Source organism: Tenrec ecaudatus, chromosome 16 (assembly GCF_050624435.1).
Source record: "Tenrec ecaudatus isolate mTenEca1 chromosome 16, mTenEca1.hap1, whole genome shotgun sequence".
Lineage (NCBI taxonomy): Eukaryota > Metazoa > Chordata > Mammalia > Afrosoricida > Tenrecidae > Tenrec > Tenrec ecaudatus.
In genome coordinates this window covers 99,623,938-99,650,057 of record NC_134545.1, presented here as the reverse complement: position 1 = coordinate 99,650,057, position 26,120 = coordinate 99,623,938, and the positions used below count along the sequence as shown (strand labels likewise).

General features: G+C 50.7%; 1 protein-coding gene across 1 annotated transcript in view; it reads left to right on the top strand.

Moving 5' to 3' along the window:
* Positions 1-25,780, top strand: part of GFRA1 (GDNF family receptor alpha 1) — a 248,526-nt gene extending 222,746 nt beyond the window's left edge. The window contains exons 8-9 of the mRNA XM_075534439.1: positions 17,039-17,092; positions 18,375-25,780. Coding sequence (XP_075390554.1) covers positions 17,039-17,092; positions 18,375-18,530 — 210 coding nt within the window. The 3' untranslated portion in view covers positions 18,531-25,780. The remainder of the gene's footprint in view (positions 1-17,038; positions 17,093-18,374) is intronic.
* Positions 25,781-26,120: the final 340 nt, after the last annotated feature.

Below are 26,120 nucleotides of genomic sequence, written 5' to 3'. Positions count from 1 at the left end.
AGCACATGCACTTTGGCATTCGTTGAATTCGAGTAAGAATTCATCTGTGGCCATAAAGGTTTCTTGCTCCCATCTCTGAACCCCTGCTGGACAATAGCAATACTCTTACCAACCCCTTGGGGTTGTTGTAAGAATTCAAAGCAAACGCCCATCTGTCACAGGCTCAGCACAGTGACTGGTCAATCCTTGGTACTCGGGAGGTGGCCGCCACTGTTCCATCGTGGATGAGGTATGACACTGACAAAGCTTTGACTGTGACACTAAGCCATGGGAAGGGCTGCTTCTGGGCCCCGGGGGCTGCTTGTTGGGGCAATGGAGGAGGAAGGACAAAGCTCCTTGGGGCTTGCTTTCTTCATGTGGAAGAGGGGTTTGAACGGAATGATCTCCTGCCCGATCTAAGAGATGATTGTTGTTGAAAGTCCAGGGAAAGAGAGGCAGGGTGCAGGTGGGTTGTTCTCTGTAATGCGACGTTGTCTCCCTGAACACAGGGCCAAGAAGGAAGGGGAAACAAAGGGCCAACAAAAAAAATAAGATGAAGGAACCAGCCTGCAGACCAATTTTCCTTGGTCACAGCGAGCAGAGCTGTGGGTATTCAGCAGCTCTGGGTCGCCGTCATCTCTCATTGGCCCATATGAAGTCTCTCTGGAGCTTCATCCCAACAATCCCCGTCTTGGAGCTAAGTTGGCAGTAAGATCTTGAACCGCCTGGTTATCAGAGTAAGACTGTTTATAGAAATCATTGCCACATCTCGCTCACCAGTGCTGATATTGGGAAGCAGTGACCCATTTGGAAACAAAGGCCCTTAGCTGCCGAATAAAATATCTCGTGTTTGAGAGCTAGTCTTGCCTCCTAGCTTCATAGGCTGCAATGTTAACCATACGTACCTGAATTTCACCTAAACTATTGTTTACTTACACACCCCCTTGCTAGATATATGTTTTTACATATCCACTACTGCCTTCTAGACTGCTCTTATACATTTAATAACATATGAACTCGTGAATTAAGGGTGCTAGTTCGATACACCTATGGGTGAGTCAGAGAGTATTTTAAGGAGTGTTTCAGTTCATAAATGCATGTATTTATTCCAAACAAAATGTGCCTAACGATGTCACCGAGATCCATGGAAGACTGTGGGCAAGTTCTGTCAGTAATGAACTTGTCTTAGTCTCATTAGGATGCGTTCCAGGAGACCAATCAGAAAGGGATTCCGAGTGGATTGGCCGGGAGAGTGCAATGCAGGCAGGGCTTCTTCTTAGGGCTCCACAGGAGCCATCGTGTGAGAGGCTCTCCAAGGAGACAGGACGATCATGGGGCTGATTATGAAGAAGCTTTAAGAAAATTGAAAAGTACCCTGGTGAGAACAGGGCAGGACAGCTGTTGCAGGAATTCCCTTTTCCCGTCACGGCAATGCATGCATGTGCTGGTTCTTCAAGGGTAGCGGGGCTGCCCTACAAGCCTTTCCTTGAGCAGCCTTACCTCGTCCACCCTACAGACCTGAACTCGTCCCTTCAGACTTCTTTCTGCTCCCAAAGCTCAAAGGAGGCTGAAAAGAAGCGCGCTGCGCGCCCCTCAAGGAGGCCACAGCTGCTGTTCTGACTAAGGGGGGACGTCAAAGAGCACAGAACTGGGGGGGGGGGGTAGCTAGATGGGACTACCCCACCCCACACACACACACACTTCAGAAGTGTATAAACCCAGATGGAGGCTGTGTTGGGAAGAGTAGCTCCACGTTTTGATATTTTGACCACTAAATATTTCTGTGATTTGGAGTCAATGTTTGTTTACTTACCCTGTATATTAAAATTGACATATAAGTATTTAAATGAAAACAACAAAAGTTTTTCTGTCACCTATAAGAATTTTCTTATATTACTAGTGGTTCCAGACCACAATTTGAGAACCATTATAAACAATCTAATCATACAACAGACCCCAGAAGGTTTTGCTTTGATAACTTGTAGTTATACCTCTTGTTTTTAGGGGTTGATATTAATAAGGCAACAGACATGTATACATGAGTACAAACTCTCACACACACATATACATAAGTACAAACTCACACACATATACACACGAGCACAAACTCAAACATACACATATATGCACAAGTACAAACACACATATACATGTGTACAAACTCATATACATACACACACATATATATATGCATGAGTACAAACACACACTCAAGTACAAACTTACATACACATACACACACACATGCATATGTACCAACACACACACATTCCTGAAGGCCCTCGATTGGGAATGTCTGCTCAGGAAGCTAGGATTCCGTGAAGGCACGCCTCTCCTTGATCCTGGCCAGGACAGTGGAACTGGTGGAGAGGCCTCAGAGCTCCCTTTGGTGTGTATGTGGGACGCCGGAGGAGTCAGCTGGTTTGTCCCACTGAGCATTGCTTAAGTGGCATGGGCAGGGCTGTGGAAGAGAGCTGTGGTCATCCCCAGACACCCACTTTGGGAACCTAGCATTATTTCCCTATGGCATCCCTTCTTGAGGAGTGGCACCATGTGTAGCATTGTCAGTGGTGTTAGCTTAGGCTCCTGACTATGTCATTGTCATTCATGAGCATGCAGGAGCCCAGAGGTTCCCAAGGTCTCACCCAACTGTCCCATCCAAGCTGTATTTTCACCCTCCCAGTGCCTAGGAGCAATGCCCTGCAGGTGACCACTCAGAGGAGACTTCTGCCAAACACCACAGGGATGGCAGTGTTTACAGACAACACAGGCAGGCCGGTCCCACATGGTGAAGGATGGGGGTGAGATGGAGGTTGATATTGGGGGTAGGGCTGGAGGTGGATGGTAGAGTTAGGGGATGGACTGGACTGGAATGGTCAGCCTTGCAGCAGACAATACAGCCCTGAGCACACGTGCTGAGGTGCAGGACTGTGGCTTTGGTTAAAGGGAAAGTCTGGCTGCTCCGTGGTGTTCGGTGTGCGGTCCCAGTGAGCTTCCCATCATTGCCGTGCCACGCAGAGTGTTTGCTCGCACCTTCTGTCATTTGTATCTTGCTTGGGAAAATAAGATGGAAAGAAATCTAAACTGGGCTGCCTCTAGTGTCTCCCTTGCACACCTGCTCAGAGTGGAGAGTGGGTGTCCCTCCCTTGGGAAGAAATGTGCTGGAGGGGGGCTCTTATGACTCACGCTGCTCTGGACCCTGAGAAACCCCACAGTGGGGGAGTCCCGGACCACTAGGCCCAGAGGCCCAGAGTGAAGACCAGGCTGCTCTCACCATGGAGTGGCTGCCCGTGGTCTCCTCAGATGTGTGCCCCAGCCTGCAAGTACCAGCAGGTGAGCTCAGAGGGCTTTGGCACCCCAGAACCCACCTGCATGAGCCCTGGGAGGGAGGCTCACAGTGCCTGTTAGCAAACGCTTGTCGAAATCAACGCTTGGAGAGCGTTCTCCAAGCCCTTCATCCCCGAGTCCTCGAATGCAGAGTTCAGCAGAGGGCCTCGCTCCACTAAGGCCTTCACACCCTCCAGAAGAAAAGAAGATAAAGCCAGAGATAAAATGTGCGTGAGGAAGCTTGTCGGAGGTCAGGCTTCATGGCAGGTGTGTGGGTACACCCTCTGTTGTGGGATGTGCCCTTGGCTTGCCTGTCGCAGGTACCCAGCTACCCAGGCCAGCCCAGGGCCAGGGCCAGGCTGTGGACTCTCACTCCCAGCGACCCAGGATAGTTTCTGAGGCTCTAAACCTTGACAGAAACAGACAGCCTCACCTTGCTCCCTCAGGGCATCTGGTGTGTTTGAACCACCGACTTTACAGGTTTGCAGTCTACCGCTTACCTGAGTTGGTATTGTAAAAATCTCATGTATGGGGAGGCTTGAAAAGACTCAACTCAAACCAGCTGCTGAAAGAAGCGTTGGTTCCAATTCATGGCCTTCCCACGTGTGGCTGAGTAGAATACGCCACAGGGATGCTGACCCCAAAACTTCTCTCCTTAGCTTCACCAGGGGGTTTGAACTGCCAGCCTTGAGGTTAGTAATGGAACTCAAACCAGGGACATCCCTCCGGGGCCTGGGGAGACGTTTTCGCCCGGGGCCCTGGGCCCCAGTAAATGTCACAGGTGCAGCATTCACACCGGCCGCTCCGACTCCTGGCCATCGGAGAGGAGGCACTGTGTGGGAGAGACTGCCCGTCCCCCCTGCAGGCTCGGGGGCCGCTGTCTCAGCAGACCCTATGTCATCGGCTTGCAGCTGCAAACTGCATCCCCATCGTGATTTGTGACTGGCGTGCCTGCTTGCGGGGTGGCAAACTTTGCTTCAACGTATTGTCGGCGTACATAAGGCTGTAATTTAAGATTATTTTATCAGCAGTAAAGGGCTTTATAATTCATTTGAAAAGTTGTAATGGTCGTGAGCATCTTCGGTTATATTTTAATAAAATAGCGCTTTATGGCCAGCTGTAAAATTTCAGATTACGGTTTTAGCAACTGGGCGATTCTATTTTTATCGCTTAATAATTGTTCAAATGAAGGAGAATGTAAAGTTCCTGAAAAGCAATTTAGCGGCTTCGAAAGAAAAAAATAGCGCTTATCAAAATCCGTGGCACCCTGTTAATGAACGTGGGCACCACCTTCTCCACAAAGGCAGTCACAGCGCCGACTGCTCCCACCCACAGTGTGGCCAAGGGGCCCTAGCGGCAGCTCCTGACTGACCCACAGGTCGGCGGTTCAAACCCACCAGTGGCCCGCTGAGACAAAGACGTGCCTTTCTGCTTCGGTCCAGATTCCAGCCTCGGAAACCCTCCGGCGCAGTTCCACTTTGTCGTGCAGGGTCGCTGGCGGTCCTGTGGATGCCACGGCAGGGGGACCGCGTGGCCCAGAGCCCTCTGAGCTCAGCACACAGAGTCAGTATCTGCGAGTTCTCCGTGTGTCCTGTACACGTGGAGGTAAAGAACTTCATCACCAACAGGGAGGAAGCGTGGTTCTCCGTGTGATGGACCCCACCCTTTGCATGTGTCACCTCCTTCTAGGGCCTCCAATCGAGTCCCCTTTCCCTCCGACAACACCATCCTGGGAAGTGGACGTATGTGCCCACACCCCCCGCATGGCAACTAAATTTTTGTTTTTATTTGTGTTTGTGTGTGTGTTTAATGTTTTTTTTTTATGGCAACATAGTGGCAAAGACATCTTTTATTTTGCACGAAACCACCTTGTTTGAAAACAGCCTCATTTTAAGATAATGTAACTGTAACAAAGTAGAGTGTTGTTGGTGCCGGTGCTTGCCAAGGATCACGCCAACAGTAGGCAGGCGACTCTACCTTCGACTCTTAATGACACGTGATCAGACAGAGTGGAACTGCCCCTGTGGAGTTCTGAGGCTGTAACTTCATAGGAATAGAAAGCCTCGTCTTTCACCTGCCTGGCGACAGGTGGTTTTGAACTGCTGACCAGTCTGTGGTTAGCAGCCCAACACAGATCCCACTGTGCTACCAGGGCTCCGGGTGGCTTCAGAGAACAGGACTGTATTGTCTTCTAGTCCTGAAGGTTAAGTCCAGGGCAGGGCATCAGCTCCGGGAGCCTTCCTTCTCCATGGCCCCAGGTGTTCTACTCTGTCCCGCAGGGTCTCCGTGAGTCAGAATTGACTCGGCAACAGTGAGCTTGTTTGTTTGTTTGTTTGTTGTTTGCCTTGGGCTTGCACTGTGGAGTCCAGGCAGGTAGGCGGAACAGCTCGGGTCCTTTTGGGGAGGGAGGTTCAATGAAGGGCTTCCCTGCCCTTCCCCTGTTACATCTAAGACCCAGGAGGGATCAGGTTATGGACGAGAACTTCAGGAAAGGAAGGTGGAGAGGGTGAGGGCTGGGGGAACAATGTAGGCACATCCCCAGAGAGGCTGCCTCCTGCCTGCCACCCAGCTGTCAGGGACCCTGAGTGTGATGTGAGAAGAACTCACCTTGAGGGTTTTTTGTGGAGCAGCAAAATCTCCCACCACACAGCTGCCTACCTTGACCTGGGACTTCTGGTGGAAGCGGCATGGATGTCCACAGTTGTTCCCAGTTTCTGGGGTCAGGCTTGGGAGGCCTTAGGCTGTTTCACGGGCCCTCCTCATGAGGTAGGCTGCCTGTGACGGCTCTGTGTGACCTTGGGCTTAGAACCTCCTTAGCAGCCAATGTCTAAAGAAGCTCTCCTTTGTCCTGGTGGCCTCGTGGGTTTCACATTGAGCTGCTGACCATAAGGTAAGCGGTTTGAAACTACCAGCTGTTCCTTAGGAGGAAGACAAGGCTTTCTGCTCCGTGAAGAGTTACAGTCTCGGAAACCTACTGAGGCAGTTCTGCCCTGTCCGACAGGGTCCCTGTGAGTCGGCAGTGAGTTTGCTCTTTGAGTTTGAATACAAAGGGGGAGAACAGCAGCGCCCCCTCAGAGGGGCGTGGGAAACTGGGTCCCAGGCCCTTATCCCTGGGGGTTCCTGTGCACAGAGTCGCCAGCACCATGATGAGCACCCTCTAGGCCCTTCCTGGTTTTGCTCTGGGATAATATTTCTTTCGGAACAAAGACTCGTCTTTGTCGGTTTTAATTTGGGGGGTTGGGGTGGGGTGGGCACGTGACTTTTACCTTGTTTTGAGCAACACCTGGAGGCTCCATCCTCTGGGCTGGCTCTGTCAAACCTTGGTCACCATGAGCAATCACAGAGCCACCCACAGGCCACAGACCCATGAGAGCCAAGGAGGTCTTATCATAGCTTCTGAGGGTGAGGAGGCCTGTCCCACCCCACCCACCCTCACCCCCTGCACCTTCTCTGTTGCTCTTCTCCTTTTGCATTTCAACAGCAGGTTCTGAGGTTCTCTTCAGAGCCTGCCCTCCCGCCCCATTTCCTCATTTTCACGTAGACTGTTCTCTCCCAACCCCCAAGTCTAACTCTTTTCACACACTGTTTGGCATAATTCAGTTGTTAATTGGGCATCCTGTTCTGATACACAGCTCATAATCCCTTCTTATCTGAATATCTTACAAATGGAGCAAGTTAAGCGTGAGAGAAAACGCACAGTTCTCTGTGGGTTTTGCAAGGCGCATTTGCCCCCAGTGTGGCCGGGCAGAGGTGGGGTGGGGGTGGGGTGAGAGGTGATCCTGGGACTTTCTGAAAAGCCGCAGGAAGCTCACCTCCCTGCTGTCCATGCCGTCCGCACCCAGCGCCTCTGCCATCCTGCTATTAGTGTTCAATTGCAAGGGCAGAACTGCACACCACATCCCTCTTACGGGGCGCCCGGGACTGACAGGGCCTCCCCAGGGACTGCTCAGCTAATGGAGCTCTCTTGATCTATCTTACCGGACTGTATCGCTTTCATTGCACTCATTTGTAAATTCAAGAAATCACCCGTGATCATATGACAGTTACAGCTCGTGTGAGTTCGCAAGCAAAATTAGTCTGAGGTTTCTGCATTTTTCTTCCCTGGCCCCTCACCCCGGTGTCACAGCGGTTAAAGCTTTGGACTGCTGGCCAAATGGTAAGCAGAGGATGAGGGTCTTGGGGGTGCTCAGGGGCAGCCCGCCTGGAACTTGTAGGGCTGCCCTGAGCTGGAATGGACTTGGTGGCAGTTGGTTTGCATTTGGCGACCGTGTAGGAGCTGCCGTTCAAGCCGACAGTGTGCATTATTAAGAGAACACCCATAGCTATTGGGGTTTTAAATGGGCTCTGACTTAGAGTGTTACCTTTGCTTTACATAGCACTAGGGGAGATTATTCTCATCTGTGGGTTCCAAAATTTACTTGGCCTGTTGCCCTTTCTCAAAAAAAAAAAAAAAAAAGAGATTCAGTGCTCCCCTGTCAATCAAACTTTTTTGTGCTAGATAGCCCATAATCCAGAATAAAGTTCGGGTATCTGTTTTTGCAGCCCGCCCTGGATCAGACCACCGCCCCCTAGTGGGCAGTATCACCCACTCTGGGCAACACTGATCTAATAGCTTGGTAGTTGCCTTCCAATCCGCTCCTCAGGACAACTGTGTGTGCTACAGAGCAGCAGCTCCCCGGGCTTTTCTGAGCTGTCGTCTTTACAGAAGTCGTTCTCCAGGCCTTTATTCCAAGGAGCGACTGGGCGGGTCCGAGTCACCTACCTTCAGGCTACCAGCCAATGGCAGCCTGCTTGCAAAATCCGATGCCGGAGATCTTCTGATCCATATCCATCAAGCCAGGACAGCAGTAAATTTTAAATTCAAGTGGAAGCTCTGCTCCCTGGCCCACCAGACAGCCGCTCCCTATCTCTGTTCCCTGTAGACGTGGTCACCCAGCACACCCTGAAGGGTCCAAGCCAGCAGGCTACTCAGTCAGTTGAGGCATGGACATGTGTCCCCAAACCTGTGTATGCTGAGCATGTCTTACTGTGCCTGCGTCAGTGAGTTGAGCGTTATATGGATGATCCAAACCGGCGCTTAAAGGAAATAGCGTGGTTGTGCCGTGCAGACCATGGTGAATACATTGGTAAAGATCCTAGGGCACATTCCTAAAGGAAAAGGAAAATTCGTTGGATTAAGTGTGAGTGAGGCGGTTGAGGCTGAGGACATTTATAAAAGCGGAGAGCAAGGCCACACCGAGACTGTGCTCAAAATGCCACACAGGACACTCCGCCTCTTTCAGAGTCAGTGAGCCAGGCCACCGCTGACTCTGAACTATGCCCCCCAAAATTTACAATCAAGCCCATTTCCATTGAATTGAGTCCAACTCCTAGCGATCCTTATAGCGTGAAGTAGAACTGTTTCTTCGTGTTTCTGAAGTTGTTATGGAAGTAGAAAGGCAAATCTGTCTCGCTTGGAGCAGCTAGTGGGTTTGAACCACCAGTCTTGCAGTTAGCAGCCCGATGACTAGCCCACAGTGCCACCAGGCACTCTGAAACATAAGACCACTCACCCACGCCATCGGATCTATTCTGACGCATAACGATCCTACGTAGGGTTTCTAAGGCTGTAAATTAGCGGTCCTCACATTGTAGTGACCCCCAACCATAAAATTACTTTTGTTGCTATTTCATCACTATAATTTTGCTACTGTTATGAATCATAATATAAATATCTGATATGCTGGATGTATTAGATGGCCCCTGTGAAAGGGTCATTTGACCCCAAAGTGGTTGAGACCCACAGATTGAGAACCACTGCTGTAAATCGTTATGAGAACCAATAGTTTTCTCTTTCTCCCATGGAGTGGCTGGTGGGTTTGAACCACTGACCTTGAGATTAGCAGCCCAACCTTCACCCAGCAATGCCATCAGGCTTCTGCAACATAAGACAGGGTACTCTGATAACAGGCTCCAACTTTTCTTTCTTTCCTTTTTTTTTTTTTTTTAAGGTAGCCTGGAGCATGTATCAAAAAAAAAAAAACCTAAACCCATAGTATTTAGATTTAAATTTGAATTAAAACATTTGGTACAAACGTGTCACTCAAAATGACTCTCTAACTTAATTTCTCCATTGGCCAGTCACCCGCCGCCACAGGTGCAGGTCAGGGGCCTTGTTGCTTGAGCGGTAGAGTTCTCCCTTTCTTACAGGATCTATATTTAATCCTCGGCCAACACACCACGTGGGAAGCCCCCTCCCTCTGTGGGGGGAGCCTTCCATGTTGCCCTCATGCTGCAGCAGGTCAGCAGAGATTCCAGGTCAAGCCAGAGCAGGAAGAGAGGCCTGACAATATTCATCTGACAAACAGCCCAGAACAACCAATGATTGGCCACGCTCCCATCTGCATTAGGACATGGGGCTGGTGCAGGACCGAGCCGCGTTTCTTTCTGCTGTCCACGGCCACCGTGACCTGAGGGCTGACTTGCTGGCAGAGAAAACAACTCTAGGCGTAACCCCAAACTCAACCCAAATCCACAGAATGCCTCACAGGCGCCAAGTGTCCAAGACGGTCTAGATTCTAAAGCACAGCCCGATCAAACTATTCCATTCTATGAGGTGTAAATAATGTGCCAATAAAGCTGTTGGGGAAAAAATAATAAAATGAAATAAATAATTCAAGGCAAAGATAAATTCAGCTCAGAAAGAAATAAAGCACAGCCCGAGTCACCTTCCCGCTGTGACCCTCTCTTCCTGCCCATTTCCAACCCCCGTGCTCAGTTTGGCCTCATCGCGGCTCATCATGCGGGCACTTTTGAGAGGTCCCGTTGTAACAAGGAGCCCTGGTGGTGCAGTGGTTGAAGCACCACCTGGCTAACCTAAAGGGCGGTGTGTTAGCATGGGTAGACTAGAGAAACCAATCCGGAGACACTCGTATGTGTATAAGGGAGAACTTTATATCAAGAAGCAAGTATGCTTCCATAAAACATCCCAGCCCAGTCCAGATCAAGTACATGAGTTCAATTAGCCCTAAGTCTGATATTCGCCCATAAATTCCTCACGCAATACATGCAATGAAGCCGAATGCAGGATGGTCACAGGCCGTGGGTGGGAAGTCTTGTGGATCCAGTGGCGGTGGGAGCATCTTAACGCTGACAGGGCCACGTGGCTCCTCCAGGACTTTAGCATAGCTCCAGGCGTTTTGTCAACAGGGAGTGTGTGTCCCCCACCTCCAGTGAGCTATTTATCTCCGTAGAGGCTCAAATTAGGTCATCAAGCTATGACCTGATTGACAGGCTAAATTCCGCCCCTTCATTCTTAAGTTTCAAGTTGATATCAGGTTATGTAACTACCACAGTTGGAGGTCCGAATCTACCAGCTGCTCGTTGGGAGAAGGATGCACAACCTGTTTCTGTCACAATCACAGCCGTGCAAATCCTATGGGACAGTTGTCCTCTGCCCTGCAGGGTTTCTCTGTGTCGGAATCAGCTGGAAGACAGTGGGTGGTGCGTGGCTTTGGCATCACCTGTGTGAATCTAGGGTTGAGGCTTCCTCTGGACTTCAGCTCTCAGAACCATCTCCTGCCCCATCACCTACCTGCTGGTAAAATTCTACCTGCCCAGCCTCACTCAGCTTGGTCCCATCCCAGTGGACCTCCATAGGCTGTGCAGAGAAAAATAACCAAAGCCCTTGGCCAATGTCAGGTAGCACATAGACACCACGCGGGAGCCAGGACAGGCTTTGTGGGAGAAACACTGCCCACTCCTTCTGAGGGGGGCACTTCCCTCAGCTCCCAGGTTATGTTCCAGCCTGGGAGCTCGGCAGAAATCAGCTTGGAGGAATGGGATGACCTTCGATGACTAGCCCAGGTTCTGGGTGACAAACACCCTGCCCAGGGGCCCTGAGCAGGCCTGATTTATGTGTCCACTTGGCTTGTGTGGCCGACTCGAGTGCCCGCTATCCAGACCAGTGGTTACAAGTGGTTGTCACCAAGTTTGTGGAAAAAGCAAATCACCAGGAAGGGGAATTTCCAAGTAGAGAGGAGCTGACTAGCTGTAAAACCTCCCGACTCTTCTGAAGCCCAGAGGCAAAATCGAAATAGCCGAGAAGACAAGAACAAGGGTGGCCACCATTACGGAGCCTGGCTTCACCCACAGGCAGCATTGTGTTCTCCACTATCTTCAGAGCTCTTGTGCCCTGGGTCAATCTGCCACACAAGGCCTCTTTAGAGTGCTGAAAAGCAAGGAAGGTCCTTTGAGGACTGAGGTGCCCCAGACCCAGGCCGTGGTACATTCAGGTGCCTAGTATGCAGGTGAAAGTTGGCCATTGAATAAGGAGGACGGAAGAGGAATGGGGTGTTTGAATTGGAGAAGACTGAAAGTGCTCTGGGCTGCCCAAAGAACAAACGGCTCTCCCTTGGGAGAAGCATGGCCAGAGGCTCCTCGGAGGCAAGGATGGCGAGAAGGTGCCTCACCTGCATTGGGCATGTTTTGGGGAGAAGCCAGGCCTGGAGACGGGCATCATGCTTGGCCAAGCAGAGGGGTGGCAAAAACGAGGAAGGCCCTCAACAGGGTGGACTGACACAGCGTGGGCTCCGACATAAAACGGTTTGTGGGGACGGCACAGGGCCCAGCAGTGTTTCGTTCTGCTGTAGATGGGGTCACGGTGGTTCGGAACCCACTTGATGGCACTGAACCAGGACTTTTCCACATGCAGAGATGAGTTTGGGCAACCACGGAACAAGCGCAGAATGAAGCTGTCACAGGGCAGGACAAACCAGTTGGCGATTCTCCACTTAGTACCGCCCCTACCGTGTGTTGGAGGAGGGCTGTCAGGGGCTGAGTGTTTCAGAAGTCGATTGCCAGACCTTACTTCAGAGGCACCACTCTGTGGAATTAAACTTCCAGCCTGTCCGTTAGGAGCTGGGCAGGTTTGCCCTGCGCAGAAATCCCATGTACCAGGTACTACCCCCCACGTCAATGGGGGTTTATTGTATTCACAACCGAATGTCAATGCAGGTTCCTAAACAGGCCTGCTCCATTCAGCTCATCCTTCAGAATTAGGCGCACCCCTTCCTTCCTGGGCTTGCACCTACGGGGGACTGTAAGGTGGGCAGGGGCTCGTGAAGCATGATTGTGCGTGGTGGGCTTTCACTTCTGGACGATTTCGGGGAGGTCTTCATGGCCGTGGGGGGTGGGGGGGGGTTCGCCAAGCCAAATTCCAGGAGCGACTCGGTGGGAATGCAGCAGTATTGACAAGGGGCTGGAGCAGACCGGTGACTTAGCGAGCGCTGGGGGGCCAAATGGTTTGCATTTTACAGTTGGTGGATTTCTCTGTTTATTGCTTGTGTTCTGTCATTACGCAAACGGGTTCCCAATATAGCAAATCTCTCTAATCAGTAAAGCAAGGGAGAAGAGAACCAGAAGGCCCATTAATTATGACTCTGTGGCGGCAGCCGGGACCGCGTGTTGCTGTTGGAGGGGCCACTTCCTCCCGTTTCCTTTTCTGGAGGGAGAGCGTTTCTTGTGCGCAGAGGAGAGTGGAGAAATGGCCCATGCCCCGCTGGCTGACAGCTGCCTAAAAACCTGAGATGAAACACTGGCTTCCACGCAGCTCTGGAGTCCTGGGGCGGCCAAGGCCAGGCTCTGAGCAGCGACCTTTTAAGTCTCCAGTTCCATAAACAGAGCCAGCGTGCTGCCAGCCGGCCTGACCCCCTCCTGCAGACTCGGGAGAGCCTGCTGTGTGCAGGGCCCAAGCGTGGACAGACCCAGCTGCTGACTGGGCACAAAGGAATCACCACCGGTGTTTGGCTCAGAGCCGGGCTTTCAAAAGGCTCAGCGGTGGGGTGAGAGCAGGAGCGCCGCACTCTGACTCCAGGCAACCAGAGGTTAACAGCACTCGATGCATCTATTAACCCTCTGGCACCGGGGACCTCAGATGGCAGCACTACAGAAGGAAATTCTTCTCTCACGCCACATGCCTGGATTGTTGAGTCCGTTCTGACTCCAGCCAACCCTGCGTGTTAGGAATCAACTCCACAGCCACAGGGTTTGTTGGAAAGGATGGACAAGTGTGCACCTGGCCAGCCACACAGTCTGGATGCCCAGTCATCGGGCTCTGCCTCTCCATTCCAGCCTATGCGCTGTTCCTGGCCCCAAGGTCCACCATGCACATGCCAAGACTCCATCCTAGTTGCCCCTGCTCAGCCAGGGCACCTAAGGCCCTCAGGCCCTCATCGTGTCACGGGCACCACACACATGGCGTGGGACTTGCAGAGCCCTCAGGTCCATGCCCACTCCCCTGATGGCGTTACTCTTGTCCCACCCCCACTGCAGTGGCTGTTAACGTTCTCCCTGCACCTTGCAATCAGCGCCCCGACTTCTGTGCTCAGTGCCTGGGCAAGGTGGCGCTAAGCCTCTGCAGTCATGGTGTTCTCCGGGCACCCGATCTGGTAGTGGCTGTTGGGATAAGAGATCTAGTCACCAGTGTTACTGTGTGTCTAGACAGAGAAGCCTCCTGAGTGCTAGATGTTCAGAGGAGAGAAGGTTTGTTGTAGAGAACGCGTACAGAGACCTGGCTGGCACATTCTTGCTTCAACTCAGCAGTTCACCCACTTAGACCATCCGGAATGGTCCACAGAGCCAAGGTGAGCACAGGGGCTGCCACTTTCAGCTGGAGTAGAGGAGTAGGGAATGTTGGTGGGGAGGTAGTTCAAAGTGGACCGTTTTCCTTCCGTCAAGGCCACACATTATACCTGATTTGAAGAAGAGCCCAGAAGCACGGGCAGGTGTCTGCTGTATTTTTCCATGCGACTGAGCACTATTATTCCAGCCACTCTCACTTGTAAGATGAGAGTTGGTCTAGGCCATGGATGAAAGCCCTTTGATAGTATTTAATAGTTGTGTTAGGCAAGGTTCTCTAGAGAAACAAAACCAAGACAATTATGATTATATACATACCCAATGAGAAGGCATATAACATCTAAGTAGCCCACACAGAAGTGCAGAGGGCTCAGTTCAAATCACTTTAGTGGAACAGGAAGTCCTTCAACTCATGTGGGTTTCCTGTCCAAGGTCAAGGAAGCAGACAGCAGAGTCTTCCCTAGGCAAGGCAGGCAGAGTCTGCCCATAGGCAACAGACATCAGGGTGAGTCAGCAGCAGTCAGTAGCTCAGAAGCTTAGCAAAGCAGGAACCACCAGCCTCAAGCTCAAGCGATGTACACCCCAGCAAAGTGGTGAAGCAGGTCTCAAAGGAGCCTCAAGCTCTAGCAACACAATCCATGGGTTGGCTTGGCCCACAGGCAGTGCAGCACACTAGCTCAAGCAGCAGCACACCAGGTCCCATCACCAGGCAGGAAGAAGATGGGATGCTGCCCCATAGTTATTTATCTCAGTCACCCTCCAATCAGGCTGCAACCCGACTAGGCTCCACCCACATGTTCGTGTTGGCCTAGTTGGCACAATAAACCTAGCTGTCACAATAATGATGGGCACATGTACTATTGCATATATATGTAGATATATTTATATTTAACTGTTTACTATTGCCGAATCATATATACAGTAGGTTCCAGAACCAAGTGCTTAACTGCTGATTGAAAGCTTGGCGGTTTGAACCCCCGTGCTGCTCCACGGGAGATGATGCAGCAGAAAATACATCATCTTGGAATTTGGTGGTGGTCGGGGGTGGGGAGGAGTGACCTGAGTGACTCGATGGTAGAGAACACACTTGCAACAGGGTGCATGCATGGCACAAGTAAGATGTGTAGCTTCTGAGCATTGTAGAATTTGAATTCGAGGGGGTTTCAAGAATTCCCTAGAAAAAATTCTATCATCTTTTCATTTCAGTGCCCCACGAACTTTGGAAGCCCCCTGGTACCATGGTCAAACACCACATGCTGGTGCTAATTATATAGAACAGAGCAGGAAAGCCCAGCCTCCTCACCTGGGGAGCTCTGGGAGGCCTCTGTGGTCCTAAAGCATCAAGGGGCTATTTATCTGTGACCACTACCGGCAGGCACGCTGGGTTCCATTCTAGGAACCATGCTGACTTCTCTGCATAATTTAGTGGACTTATTAGGAATGCAAAGGCCCTGAGCCGGGGCTTTCTGTCTTCTGTAGCTTATGGCCTAGGAGAGAAAAGGCAGAATGTGATGTTTTAGGGCCATTTTGGTGCCTGGGCAGAATTCCAGTCTTGAAAGAAATAAAACATGTAAGGTTCTATACTTCCTCTGAGGTAACCATGCAATAGGCCCGGTTTGCTATTAATATAGATTAAAAGTCGACTTTTGAGTAAGGTTCAATTCCTCTCTCACAATTTCCCTTCTGATCTCCTTATACATAACATTTAGTGACCTTTTAACAGCCCGAGGATGCTTCCCAGTGTCTTATTCTTGATGCCTGTTTAAAGGTTGCTATTTCATTTTCACAGCTGGCATATGCAAATACAGGTAAAGATGATGATACCTCCCAAGTAGCATTATGGTCAGTAAATGACGCCTTGCGTGGATGCCAAGCATGTCTTCAACTAGTTGCCCCCCAAAAGTCTCCTTGCAACAGGCAGTGGATGGCACCACTCCCACAGCGTGGGAGGCCCAGGTGCTCCTTGATTTAGATGCGGTGCTTGCCCACCCAAGGTGACTCCGATGGTGAGCGGTCCTTCTCCCGTCTTGGGGGTTTGTCACAGGGGTCCTTGGTGTGGATTAGGGGAGGGGGGTAGGGAGCATGAAGAGGCAAACGCCCCATGACAACCAGGAAGCAGCTCTGTACCACAGAATGATGCCTCCATTCGACAGTGAAGAGACCTGGTCTGCCTCCTGACCCTATTGCGTGGCTTGGTGAACTTGGATATGCCACTTAACATGAAATTGTTTTCGTCCTTGAAACAAGAGGGTTGTATTGGCTCCATGAGTTTCAGAAGTGTTTTCACTGTAGTTTTTTTTCCCTCTCTTTTTCTCCTTTGTCAAAAGTGGGTAGTAGCCTAATGTGGACTAGTTTTCATTGAGGGGAAATGGGACTTGATCCACAGATCAGACCCCTTGAAAGGACTCTGAGAGCAGGTTTTAAATGGCTGGGCCCAGGGTTCCTTGGGCCTGAGTGTAGCTTCATGGGGATGAGTCTTTGGGCCTTAGCTTTCCTCAGGGAGTGGCTCACTCCCCAGAGAGGAGGCCCCAGAGCCTGGGAGTGATGTCTTCTTTGTTCTGCACTCTCTTCTTAGCGCTGGGGAATGGCAGGCACTCAGTGAACGCTTGCTGAATGGAGCAACCAAGGAACAACCAAAGGAACTGCAGAAAGACTTATTTCTGTGTTCTTAACCAAGGGGGGTTTTGTTGCAGCCTTTTAGCCTAGGAGATACTTGCCAAAAATGAACATTCCGAATGCTAAGCGAATGATTGTTTTACAGATGTTGTATTTAGGAACCTGGTCCCACGCAGCCCCAAAGGGAGCCGCGAGCCTTGAAAACGGCACTGGTCCATGTCAGGCACTTTCTTGATTTTGAAAACTTATTATTATTAATTTTTAAGTGAATTCACTTAAAATTATTATTAAAATAACTCTATTAAATGAACTTTACCTGTTGTCTCTACTTAAAAAGGGAGCTAGAAAGTTTTAAATGATAGGTTGCCTGTGGCTGTACCTTCCATATTTCACATTAGTCAACTGCTCTGACAGCTGCTTCGGGTGTCCGGGGTAATGGCTCTTCCACTTTATACCCATGAGCTTTCGGTTTTCATTTTTCTCTTTTGTTTCTCCTCAGGCACAGAAGCTGAAATCCAATGTATCAGGCAGCACACACCTCTGTCTTTCTGATGTAAGTCGTGTCTTGTTCTGGGTCTCAGAGAAAGGAGCTTTGGGATTAGGTGCCAGAAAGAAGCTAAGCTGCCCTGCCCTCCTTGTCCCATTGTCCTTTGAGCCAAGTGCAGACTTTGCAGCACAGAGCACACAGAGTCAGAAAGAGGGGCAGGCCCCAGGCTCTGCCCCTCAGAGCTGGTCCACCAAAACACCACGGTGGCAAGGCCGCGAGCCTCTGTGAAGCCAGTCAACCAGCACGGAAAAGACACCCGACTACTCTCCCTGAGTACCTGAACTCCGCTTGGCTCTCTCTGCACAGCACCCAAGAGGTAGCACAGGGCATGTCAGATTCCTCTCCTTGATTCACAGTAACGATGACAGTTCTGTGTGTGTGGCCTGAGACGGGCAGGGGGCTGGCAGATGGAAGAGTGAGTCTTGGGAAGAATGGCCATGCCTGCCGCAAGTCTGGGAACCTGGCTTTTGGTTGGGGTTTTCCCCGGAATGAACGGAGTGAGCTGCTTCTCTTCTATGGCTCTTCAGCTAGACAACCTGGGCTGAGGTGCATGCTGGATGCTGGATGCGAGGCAGGCCTGTTCATCTCTGATGCTGTTGGAGATGCATCGGGCATGAACTTGACTGGGCGAGTCTTCCGAGACGACACTCTCTGCCCTCCTATCCTGATGGGGAGCACAGAACAGGGAGTTTCAGAAGAACCGCTTCATCTTACACCGCTGTTGGGGGATCTGCCGAGCAGGGGTAGAGAAAGGGAAGGCTACTGAGCTCACATCGCTTCCCCCAAATGGATTTCTCAACCCAGAGCCAAGGAGCTCTGGTGGCGCAGTGAGTTAATGCACTGGGCTGCTAAGCGCAAGGTCAGCCGTCCAAAACCACCAGCCTCTCTGAGGGCAAAAGGGGAGGCTTTCCACCCCCGCAAAGAGTTACAGTCTCAGAAACCGACAGGGGGCACGTCTACTCTGTCCTACAAGGTTGCTTTGAGTCAGAGAGAGCGTTTTCACAGAGGCTCATAAAGCCAGGAATGGCCTAAACCACCCAGAGGCTCATAAAGCCAGGAATGGCCAAAGCCGCCCAGTTGTCAACCAAGTTCACACTCCTTCCCGTGAAAACCCCCAAGTGTGTGAGTTGAGGCTCCAGGGGGCGAACCCTTAGGTCAGCTCTGGTAGATGGTGTAGCTGGCTCAGGATGGGGAGCGTGGAGGGGTGGGAGGGAAGAGCGCAGTCACAATCCACAGTGGTGAAATAAATGCCCGCGGTGGGTGATAATGAAAATATTCCTTCCTGCAGCATGATTACGAAAAGGATGGGCTCTCCGGAGCTTCCAGCCACATACCCACGAAATCGACGGCTGCCCCTGCATGCTGCCGCCGGAGCCCGCTGCTGGTACCCGCGGTCGCAGGCCTGCTTACCCTCTTGTCTGCATCTTGGGCGGAGACATCGTAGCTGCATTGACAAGGCAACTCGGACATGTGTTTAAAAAAAGAAAGACAAAAAAAAACCCAACAAGTTATCTGTTTCCAGTCCTCTTGTATAGCGGAAATTCCAGTTTTGGGAACTCCGTTGAAAGGGTTTCCTCCAACTGGAATTTTTCCCCTTCCTTCCTTCCTTCCTTCCTTTTTTCTTTTTTTAAAGAAAGCTTCTTGTGATACTTAGGGGGCTTCTGTGGAATCCTTGATGCAGTGGGACATTCCAAACCCAGAAGGCTTTGGGGCGTGCTGTGTTCTGAAGGGACACTTAGTCACCAGGGTGGTCAAGCGAGCTGACCGATGCCCACACGGATGAAGACTTGAACGATTTTGCCGCTGGCCTTGCCTAGCTAGAGACTGAGCTGGTAGTTCCAGAGACTTCCACAGCTCACGCCACGGCTTTGATTTCTACCGGCAGAAACCACAGCCTAACGTGGACACTAAGCTTTTGGCATTTGTTTTTTGTGTTTTGTGTGGTTTTTTTTGTCCCCAAGCAGAGCATCTCCTCAAGAGGAGGCCCTGTGGAGACAAGGGTGGGGGAGGGTCACCATTTGTTCCTGCGAAGATTCTCCCCATTGAAGTGCACGTCCCGTAAATAGCACGACCACACCGGGCAGGGCCAGACGCAGCGTCTGGCTTGCAGTCGGCAGAGAGCTGGGGAGTGGGTTTGCCGTCTCACGACCATGTGGCAAGCAGAGGGAGCGCTCACGTGTGTGGTACTCCTTCTAGCCTTCCTGGGGTTCTCTCTCAAAAAACCATTTTACTACTAAAGGCTTTCAATTTTTGGCTTTCTGGGTTTTGAACGTAAGGATAACTGCCTTCATGTTTGTTTTGTTTTGTTTGGAAACTGATGGTTGAATACAAATACCATGGGGCTTGTTTCCGCTCAGTTAGCAGAGGGCTCTCCTCCGAGGTGAACATCACAGAGCCAGCTCTTCAAATGCAGATTCCTGGGCCTTGTGCTCCAGCAGGAAGCTCTGCATCACGTGACCGTGGGAAGGCAGGAGGACACAGAGCAGCCCCGGCTTGGTCTTGGAGCATTTCTTGAAATGCAGGTGTGCCTACCTGTGAGGAAGCCAGCGGCCACCTGTTCACAGTCCGCAACATGAGATGGTCCCCTTCCTTGCCAGTCAACAGGACCCGGAAGCCTAATTTCCACATGATCCATCTGGGAAAGGCAGCTTTGACTGGGGTGGGACACGGGGTCTGGTGATCCATCCCCAGGGGTCGCAGTGGTCATTGTCCCCAGCTGCCATGGCATGGTCCCTGTGGGGGACTGTTTAGCCCAGAGAGCATCAAGCATCTGATTGCAACTTACCTGCCCTCAATGACAGACTGGAATCACGCCAAAGAGAAAGACGGTTTGTGGAATCAAGACGGGCAGAGATGGGTTCGGTTGGCTCTGATCCACAGAACAGGAGCAGGGTGCCCGTGGCTTTGTGAGCTGGGCTAGCCGCACACCATCTTCTGCCCTTCTCTTCCTTCAAGGAATAGACCCTAAAGTGCACTTTTGAAGTCTGGTGTTAGATGGCACAGTGAGGAAGCCTGCCAAGCTCGAGTGCTACACAGAGAAGAGATACGACTGTAATAGGCTGCTGGGGAGTACGAGCTTTCTTCCCACCTCGGAGGAGGGATCGGAGGGGAAGCCCACGCCGCACATTTCACGCTAATCCTTTTTGCCAGCCGATGTTCTCCCTGTAAGAGTGAAATCAAGTTTCTGGGCGAGGGGGGTGGGGGCGGGAAAAAAAGCTATTCGATCCCAGATAAAGGCGTAGTCTCTTAGCTCTATCTGTGTTTAAAGTGCATTTATATCCAAATGTTAAATAAACACAAACGTGTAATCCTAAATACCAGCGTTTTTCACCTCGGCGGTTTTCCAGGGACATCCCCCCCCCCCCCCCCAATGCTCCACTCTCTGTATTGGTTCAGTGAGAAGTTTCTTAGAGGCTCTTGGAATAAACCCACTGAGCACTGTCAACAGCTCTGGGATGCTTGTCACTTGTGGGGGCCTATCTGTGACAGAGCATATTTTGCTTTAATTAAGGTATCTCTCTGTGTCTGCGCTGGACTAATTACCCAAGGTTCTGATTCTGTGAGATCCACTGAAGAAAGCTATTGATTATTTCTGCACTAAACAGCAGCTCTAATTAGCTTCAGATGACCAGCGAGGAAATGGGCGTTATCAGCACTAACAAGGGTAGCCTACAGTGACGAGTGTGTGGATGTGCAACACGCAAATTAAATTCTGAAAAGCCTCATCTATCACCAACAAAGATCTCATTTTTTCTTCAGAGATGAAAGCATATTAGAGTTACAAACTCCTCCATTTGAAAATAAAGTGCTGATTAAATAAACTAGGCGGGGAGGGGGGGCAGAGAGGGTATGTTTAGTGGCAAACACACTCGTGAGAGTCTGCTACAACCCTGGCAAATAAGGCCGCCTGCCGCTGAAAGTGGCTCCGTGGTGGCAGGCTGACCAGAAACACCATCATCTGCACCAAGGCTGGACATGGTTAATCGTTCACCTATCTGACTTCTTCCTCGGAGGGGGCCAAGGGAACCAAAGCTGCCTTCTCTCCTGTCTTTTGGCCCCTGCATTTAGGGAGCCTCCAATAAGGGGCTGTCTGCCTAGACATGGGCTTTCGTGGCAAGCGTCTCATTCTGGGTTGATCTCAGTAAAACAAAGCTGGTAGCTTCTGCCCAGGTTAACGGGACTTTACAAGCCAACTCTAGCTCTGCCCTGCTGGCTTCCAGAAATAAGGAAGTGGCGATGTCTGCCAAACTCTTTAGAAGCACATCCATCCCACTTCGATATTGGACTTCCATCTGGGTATCTCTGGACTAGAGCACATGAAGGAAGATGCACGCACAATAGAGAGAAGGGCTACTGAATGTCGACTGGATACCTATTTTTTCATATCAGAGTTTCCCCAACACTCTAAATAGAAGTATCTGTTGAAAATCACATAGATTATTTTTCATGAAGTAGAAAAAAGTATATTCCCAGTGTGATGTGAGTGTGGTTTCAGTAGACTTTTGTTTAACTTTTAAAAAATTCTTTAATCCTATAGTTTAAAAATGCATTCAAATTTGGGCCTTCAAGTCCATCCAATACAGGACAGGGCTCCTGCAGGGCGACTGCGACCTGAGATTCGGTCTATATTAAGACTCTTTCCGTCTTGCATACCCTCCCCCGAGGATGGGCCGTCTGCAGTTGCATCTCATTTCCCACATGCCTCTTTGTACTCCCAGCCAGACACGCCCAGCGCTCCATCTGCTGAACTGGGAAAGTGGGGGAGGGACGGGTTTCTGAGTCAGTCTAAAGAACTCGGGAAAAGAGATGGACGAGCAGCAGGAGTTGCCATAATTAGCCAATTCTTTTCTTGGGATCCAGCTAAAAATGTATCTCTGTTATTATTTAAAAAGAACAGGGGTCTCTGAGGGGCTGTGTTTTGGGAAATGTGTTTTCATCCATGTAATCAGACATGTATAACTTGGTCAAAATGATAAACTGGGGGCCAGGGAAGAGCTGAAAGTGTTGGTTAGCTGATGAAGTGGGTTACATGCTGGGCTGCTAACAAGAAGGTCAGCAGTCCAAATTTTCCTGATACTCCAAGAGAGGAAAATGAGGCTATCAGCTCCATCCCTGGGCACCCAAAAGGGTAGTTGTAGTCTATCTCAGGGCGTTGCTATGTGTCAGTTCAAGTTAATGAATAGGCATCCAAGCAATAGGCCTTGGTGTATAATGTTGGTCTGGGTGTAAAAAATACAAGATAATGTTGGTTGAGCAAAACGTCCTATTTTTTTTTTTTTTGTTTAACAACTCGAGTCGAATATAATTGCTGGGAGTCAAAATTAGACTCAGCGGCCGTGAGTTCGTTTTTCCTTTTAAAGAGAAGCGCTGCATAATTGAATTCTCATTCCCCAATTACCTTTCCGTGCTGCCCATCTTCTGGACTCACACCCCTCAAACGACCCTTGTGAGCTCCATCTTCGGGGGTCGTCATGAGTAAATAGCAGGGCCTTTGGGAGCTTTCTAGAATGATTTAAAAGCAACAGCAACAGGCATCTGTGACTTGTCACTGGCCTAGGCAGGCACAGTAAAGGCAGAAGAGAGGGCCTGGCGCACTGGACAGGGTGACTTTGGAGAGACGAGACTGAATGGAGGTGAATGGATCATAGGGGCTGCTATGTGCCCTCCTGCTCAGGGTAGGAAACAGCTCCAAATCGGAGAACTGGAGTTTTGTGACTTATGACCGTTGTTGGTTGGCAAGCAGGAAGCCAGAGCTCCTATCTGGGTGCCAGAAGACGTCTCTTTGTAGAAATTCTAGAATGTCAAGACATACCTGGGGATGCAGTTGGATGTCCTTAGAAGCTATGTTTTTCCCCCCTCTTAACCTTGAGATAGGTATCTCATGTGTGTGTCCCACAACGCTCGACTTTAACAGTTTTTCTCCTCAACTGACTGTGTGCTTTAGTCGGCTGCCTAGACTTCTTTGGGAAAACTAGCCTCTGGAACGTGTTCTCATGCAGAAGCCCCCAGTGGGTGTGCCCCGCCTCCATCCTGGGATATAGTCAGTGGGCCATCCTGTAAGGCTCTGCTTCTTGTGAAGATACTGGCTGACTCGGTTCTCTTTCATATTGATGCCCTTTGGTCGCTGTTGTTTCGTATTTAACAGGTCCCTTCCCAGTAGTTGTGCACACCCCCCACCCCCATCACCCTGTGAACAGCCCTAGCAAATTGAGCTTGTGTTCCATTCGATGCCTCTGCCACACTTCACCCTGGCTTTTAGAAGCGATAGCTGCCTCTCTCCAAAGCTAGGAGACGTGAAGATAACTTGAATCCCTATGCAGGAAGTCTGGCTACACGCCCCTCTCTGAGCACCTGCTTCTTAGCTGTAGAATTGTCTCCTCTGCTGCAGCATCCTCGCCAGGAATCCCTTTGTTGCTCTCTGATGAGCGCTCCCTCCCTCCCGGAGACTGCACGGGTGGCTGTTCAGCGGGATATGCCACCTGCACTCCGATTGTTCGGAGCCCCAGCCTGGAGGGGTGGGGAAGACGCCCCAGCCCTATTGCAGTAAGCCGCCTGCTGAGAACCACAGCCGGGAATAGTCATCGAGGTCTCAGCCCCCTGAGGTCCCCAAGCTCATTTAACCAGAGCAGCTGCGACTTCGGCTGTTTGCCTCTGGCAGGTGCCAATATCAGCATCTTGTCCCACTGCCACGGGGAGTTTATTTTTGCTTGGGGGCAGCTGCCAAGCCCAGCACCGGCATCAATAGAAGGTTCCTTTGATTGTCTTTTCCTCCCAGCCTGGGATTTCTTACCAGGCCCCAGTTCTGTTGCTTTCACAATGCCAGGAGGCTGATCACAGACACCATCAGCCTTGTCCTGGGTCTGGACGTCTCCGGCTCGTGCGACCCTTTCCCAGCACATCATAAGTATTCAGTACGCACAAGCCTGTGGAAGGAAGGAGTCCTGATGGCAGAGTGGACTGAACACAGGCTTGTTAACCACAAGGTCAGTGGTTCCAGCCCACCAGCCCCTCTTGGGGAGAAAGATTGAGGTGCTTTGCTCCTATAAAGATTTACAGTCTCAGAAACCTAAGAGCAGTTCTATTGTGCCCTATCTAGGGTCACTGTGAGTCAGAATCAACTCAGTAGTAATGCCTAGTGGGACTTGGAAGGGCTTGATTCTGTGAACTGTTTGCCCAGTCCTGCTGCTCTGGGCTGCTTCCATGGACATTGAAGGTCTCCTTGAGGTTGTGAAGGATGACATGGAATAAAAAGGCAAGAATCAAAGAATCTGGAGGAAGGATGAAAATAGAGCACTTGTCTCAGAAGATGCTGAATGAGCGCAACCAGCCAACCCCATCCGGCTCAGCACGCCTGGCTGGAAATTCAAAGCTCAGAAGTGGGTGGGCTTGGTGGGACATCAGCTAGGGGGTCTGCTGAAGGCCTTGAGAGTCAATCTACCTCAAGTGCCCAGAGGCTGCAAGGAAGCTGACCACTCCCCTGTTCCAGGTGCAACCATTTCTTCCTGGGCTGCCTGAGAAGCAGAGGTGGAGAGCACCCACCCAGCACATGGACGTGCTCCCTCCATTTGGATGAGCCAGCCTTGGGGCTGAAGTTCCCCCAGTTCCTTAAGACTCCAGGGCCCCCCAAGAACTGCCGAGGGAATACCCTCTCTCTTAGCTGGACAGAATCCTTCCATCTGATATCCTTCCGTGAATTTAATTCTCTGTGCACAGTTCACGAAGCTCAGGCACCTAGACTAGAGGCAAGCCCCAGCCACCCATGTGCGTAGAGCCACCAATCAGCTTTCTGCTGTGCACAAGCAAACCCACCGGGACTCAACCCAGAAGGACTCTCAGAGAGGACCCTGTAGATTCACCCCACTCAGCTTTAGGGGCCTTGAGCTGGGCCAAGGAAGCCACCGCCATCAGGTCCCAGCCAGGCTGGCCTGTGGGAAGAAGTTCTTTCACTTGAAGTGCTTATCCAAACGAAGCAAACAGCAGAATACTTCAAGATAACAGCATTGAGTGTGCTAGCTCACCAAGCAGCGTGGCGTCAGACTCGTGTGAAGTCGGATGAAACAGTGGCAAGGGCAGTGGATGCCCAGAGCTGTTAGAAGCCATTGCAGGTCTGTCAGGGGGGCTGAGCTGGGGCGTCCACCCCAGAAGGAAGGGTCTTGGGGACCTTCGTGTGCAGCTGCATGGATCCAGCGCTGCGTCATGACTGCTCAGGCCAGTGCAACCCTGCATTGTCTTTCCAGTGTGTGCAGCATGCTAGATCTGGAATTGGTGTTTTCCTATTGTCTCTGCAGTTGGGCGTCGGCCTCAAGGGGCACAAAAGGAGAGCATGGAAACCACAGCCTCAAAGCAGACCACCCTGGCTCCTCTGGCGGCAATCCTCCCTGCATCAGACCTTCCCGAGGTGCATTTTCCAGATTCAGACATGGCTGACTGCCCTCCCCCCAGTGAAGAGGCAGTTTCAGACTCCAGGGCCTAGTGTTCTCCCAATTATCGCCCTTTTCTCTTCTTCACCCTCCCCTCCCCCAAGCTGAGGGGGGATGTTGTTCATCGCCTGGCATTTGCTTTAAAGAGTTGTTACCATCTCATGTGCATTATCCATTGATGCTGAAATTATTTTCTCTGTTTAATCCAGCTCCCGCCGAGAAGCTGTGTGAGGTTTAGGATGTGGGGTTTTGGGGTTTAAATATATATATATATATATATATATATATATATATATATATATATATATATATATATATATATATATATATAATTATACTCTTTTGGATGGCATTGCATTTTTTAACTTTTAACCCCAGGGCATATCTCAGTTTTCACTCTTGCTATTTCATGCAGCTTAAAACAGGGCAGGCGGAATAGAAGGAGGACTCTGAATTTGCAGTACACGTTGTAGAATTCTGGTCTGGGAGTGGGGTTCACACAGGGGGCTCCTCAGAGCTGGGGCTGGAGGCTGAGGGGGCTTCAGTAGGGTCTCCCAGTCCTGTAGGTTTCCTGTGACTCACGCCCCCCTGGGGTCGACTTTCTCTGGAGAGTT